The following is a 4,861-nucleotide window of genomic DNA, read 5'->3' as shown; positions in this document are numbered from 1 at the left end:
GACGAATTGAAAACATGTTTAAGCAAATTATGGAGAAAAATGCCGACTCAGATGCCCAACTTGCCTCTCACAATACATCTATACGAAACTTGAAAGTCCAAATGGGGCAAATCTCTCAAGCCCTAAACACTCGTCCTGCGGGGGGGGGGGAGATTACCAAGTGACACGGTGGTGAACCCAAAGGGTGGAAACAACACGGGACATGCCATGGCCATTACTACAAGGAGTGGAAAAGGTAGGGATGCACCCACCTCGAATCAACGGAAGCTTGTGGATGATGAGCAAGTGGTTCAAGAAGATGAGATCCCGGAAAATGTGGTGAAAGCAAATGAGGAAGGGTGGATTGATATTGATGATAATGTGGAGGAAGCTCAAGAGGAAGTGAACCAATCTAGGGATCACATTGTTGACATAACGGAACCGGTAGTGCAAAAGGCTAAGGCACCAATGCCTAGGCCTCCTCCTCCATATCCTCAAAGGCTCGCCAAGCAAAATGGCGAGAATCAATTCAAAAAGTTCATTGACATGATGAAGAGCCTATCTATCAATGTGCCATTGGTTGAAGTCTTGGAGCAAATGCCCGGTTATGCAAAGTTTATGAAGGATTTAGTGACAAAGAAGCGATTGATAAATTTTGAAATTATAAAAATAACTCATCAAGCGAGTGAAATTGTGCATTCAATGGCTCCCAAGTTGGAGGATCCCGGCGCTTTCACGATTTGTTGTACCATTGGGAGTGCCGAGTTTGCAAAAGCTCTTTGTGATCTTGGGGCAAGTATCAATTTGATGCCTTATTCGGTTTTCAAGACTTTGAGAATTGGGAAACCAAGACCCACATCTTTGAGATTACAAATGGTCGATCGTACCATGAAGAGGCCATTGGGAATGATTGAAGATTTATTGGTTCATGTTGATAAATTTATTCTTCCGGCGGATTTTGTCATTCTTGATTGTGAGGTTGATTATGAGGTGCCGATTATTCTTGGTAGACCTTTCCTTGCTACGGAGAAGGCTCTAGTTGATGTTGAAGCCGGAGAACTTACCTTCCGGGTTGGTGATGAAAAAGTGATTTTCCATATGTGTAAGTCCATGCGGCAACCCAATAGCAAAGAGGTGTGTTCTTTCGTAGACTTGGTGACCGATGTGATTGTAGATGAAACAAGTGATGTGATGAATATTGATGATATATTGGAGGCCATCTTGCTCAACTTTAATGATGACGAAATGGATGGCTTCATAGAATGTGTGAACTTGTTTCAAGGAATGGGGTCATAAACTTATGAGCCCCGCAAATTGTCCTTGGATCTTGAAAATAGGACAACTCTTCCAACAATCCCTCGATCGAGGAGCCTCCTATCTTGGAGTTGAAGCCATTTCCTCCACATGTTCGGTATGAATTTCTTGGCCCTTCTTCTACTTTACCAGTTATTCTTTCCTCTTGTTTGACTAACGTACAGGTAGACTCTACATTGGCGGTGCTACAAAAGAGGAAGAAGGCTATTGAATGGACATTGGCGGATATTCGGGGGATAAGACCCGCATTTTGCATGCACAATATTTACTTGGAGGAAGGTGCCAAACCATCTATTGAACATCAAAGGAGACTCAACGAAGCCATACAAGAAGTTGTCAAAAAGGAGATCATCAAGTGGTTGGATGCCGGGGTTGTCTATCCCATTTCCGATAGTTTGTGGAATTCTCCGGTTCAATGTGTCCCAAAGAAGGGGGGATGGCGATGGTCACCAATGATAAGAATGAGTTGATTCCTATAAGAACGGTGACCGGGTGGAGAGTGTGTATGGACTATCGTAAGCTCAACAAAGTCACAATGAAGGACCATTTTTCACTTCCATTCCTATATCAAATGCTTGATAGATTGGCCGGCCGTGCTTTCTATTGTTTTCATGATGGGTATTCTGGCTACAACCAAATTCTTATTGCTTCGGAGGATCAAGAGAAAACTACCTTTACATGTCCTTATGGTACTTTTGCCTTCAAGCGGATGCCATTTGGGTTGTGCAATGCACCAATGACTTTTCAAAGGGTATGATGGCGATCTTTACGGACATGGTGAAGGATTACCTTGAAGTCTTCATGGATGAATTCTCGGTGGTCAGGAATTCTTTTGATGATTGTCTCGCAAACTTGGATAAAGTATTGGCAAGATGTGAAGAAACAAACTTGGTGCTCAATTAGGAGAAATGTTATTTCATGGTCGAAGAAGGCATTGTCCTTGGCCACAAGATCTTAAAGAATGGCATTGAAGTCGACAAGGCAAAGATTGAGATGATTTCTAAACTTCCACCTCCAATTTCAGTGAAAGTCGTGCGGAGTTTCTTAGGTCACGCGGGATTTTACCGGCATTTCATCAAGGATTTCTCTAGAGTGGTGAACCTGTTGTGCAAGCTTTTGGAGAAAGATTCTAAGTTCCACTTCAATTATGATTGCATGAAAGCCTTTGAATTGTTAAAGTTCAAGTTGACTACTACTCCCATTATTACCACTCCAAATTGGAGTGTTCCTTTTGAGCTCATGTGCGACGCAAGTGGTGGAGCGGTAGGGGCTGTTTTGGGGCAATGGATTAACAAGATTTTTCATCTGGTCTACTATTCTAGTAAGACCATGAATAGTGCCTAAGTCAACTACACCGTCACGGAGAAAGAGCTCATTTCCATTGTCTTTGCTATGGAGAAGTTCCGCCCGTACTTGATGGGTGCAAAAGTTATTGTCCACATGGATCATGCGGCACTTCGTTATCTTATGAGCAATAAATATTCCAAAGCCCGGTTGATGAGATGGGTGCTTTTATTGCAAGAGTTTGATATTGACATCCAAGATCGCAAAGGAAGTAAAAACCAAGTGGCGGACCACTTGTCTCATTTGGAGAAGGAGGGGAGGCCGCATGATGGCCTTGAAATCAATGACTCCTTCCCCGATGAGCAACTCTTGGCTATTTCATTGAAAGAGGTGTCATGGTTCGCGAATTTAGCAAATTTCCTTATAAGTGGTATCATCCCGAATAAGTTTTCTTCAAACCAAAGGAAGAAGCTCAAACAGGATTGTCAAGACTATTATTGGGATGAACCGTACCTTTTTCGGATTTGTATGGATGGAGTGATTAGAAGATGTGTACCGGAGGAGGAACAATTTGAAATTCTTGGGGACTGTCATTCTTCGCCATATGGTGGTCACCATGGTGGAGCAAGAACGGCGGCCAAAGTGCTAAATTGTGGTTTCTATTAGCCCACCCTTTACAAGGATGCAAGTGATCTAGTTAAGCGTTGTGATGAATGTCAAAGGGCCGGTGGAATCTCAAAGAAAAATGAAATGCCCCTCACCACCATTTTGGAGATTGATATTTTCAATGTGTGGGGTATTGACTTCATGGGTCCTTTTGTGATTTCTTATGGAAAGACCTACATCTTGGTCGCGATTGATTATGTGTCCAAATGGGTTGAGGCCGCTGCTCTACCAAACAATGAAGCGAGAAGTGTGGTGGCATTTTTGAAGAAAAATATTTTCACAAGATTTGGTACTCCAAGGGCTATCATAAGTGATGGGGGATCGCATTTTTGCAACAAATCTTTCGACACCTTACTCATCAAGTATGGTGTCACTCATTAAGGCATAACTCCCTATCATCCACAAGCAAGCGATCAAGTGAAAGTCTCCAACCGGGAAATAAAGAGTATTTTGTCCAAAATAGTGAATGCTAACCGAACGGATTGGTCCAAGAAACTTGATGATGCTGTATGGGCATATAGGACGGCTTACAAAACACTTATCGAAATGTCTCCATACGATTGGTGTTCGGAAAAGCTTGTCATCTTCCGGTGGAACTTGAGCACAAAGCCATGTGGGCTTTAAAGAAGTTGAATCTTGAGTGGGATGTCGCCGCCAACTTAAGGGTGACACATTTGAACGAGTTGGATGAGTTCCGATATCATGCATGCACAAGTTCATCCTGATACAAAGATAAGATGAAATATCTTCATGACAAGTGCATTTGGAACAAAGAGTTTAAATAGGGTGATCTTGTGTTGTTGTTCAATTCGCGGTTACGGATGTTTCCCGGAAAGTTTAAGTCTAAATGGAGTGGCCCGTTTGAGGTTGTAGGTGTGACACCCTTTGGTGCTTTGGACTTGAAGAATAAAAATGATGAGGTGTTTAGAGTCAATGGTCACCGGGTGAAGTATTATCTGGGAAAAGTTGGTGATGGCCACATCATGGCGGTAATTCATTTCAAATGATGGTAATCTGCGCCGTGCCGCGGTGTTAAATCAGGTGCTTCTTGGGAGGCAACCCATATTTCTTTTTCTTTAGATAGGTCTTATTTTGTGCTAACTGGTTTTGAAGTGTGTTGCAGGAACTGTGCTCAGAAAAATTGACTAAGTATGGAAAAAGTGCGGATCGCGCAATTTTGAATGCTATAGCAGAAGTCAACTGCGGCCACACAATTCTTGTGTGGACCGCACAATTTGAGATGTGAAAATGCAAAATCTCTGAAGTTTGTTTGTCAGAGAAATGGTCAAAGTGCGGCCGCACAAGAAAATCTGCGGACCGCATCAACATCTACGGTCGCACAGCTAATTATGCAAACCGCAGATCAACAAAGGGAGCTTGAACAACAGGTAACAGAGTGCAGACCGCAGAAGGAATTCTGCGGCAGCACTCGTCTCTTGAACCCTTAGCCAAAACCGGTTAGTACAAATAGTAGCCCTAATGCTACTGTTGAAACTTTCCAATCTTTGAGAAATTAAAACAAAGGCTAAAATCTTGCACATAACTGATTCAATCATCTGCCAGTTAATTGAGCATTTGTGATCACTCCTTAACACCACTTCATCACTGGTATGTTTAA

At 42.6% G+C, this 4,861-nt stretch overlaps 1 protein-coding gene across 1 annotated transcript; it reads left to right on the top strand.

Moving 5' to 3' along the window:
• The first annotated feature begins 207 nt into the window (after positions 1-207).
• Positions 208-1,275, top strand: LOC138892091 (uncharacterized). The gene is made up of 2 exons (XM_070175785.1): positions 208-771; positions 874-1,275. Exons 1-2 carry the CDS (start codon positions 208-210, stop codon positions 1,273-1,275), a joined length of 966 nt encoding a protein of 321 aa, XP_070031886.1.
• Positions 1,276-4,861: the final 3,586 nt, after the last annotated feature.

The sequence above is a fragment of the Nicotiana tomentosiformis genome, chromosome 5 (assembly GCF_000390325.3).
Source record: "Nicotiana tomentosiformis chromosome 5, ASM39032v3, whole genome shotgun sequence".
NCBI classification, from domain to species: Eukaryota; Viridiplantae; Streptophyta; class Magnoliopsida; order Solanales; family Solanaceae; genus Nicotiana; species Nicotiana tomentosiformis.
Note: the sequence above shows the minus strand (reverse complement) of the source record. Positions and strands in the feature narration are given on the sequence as shown.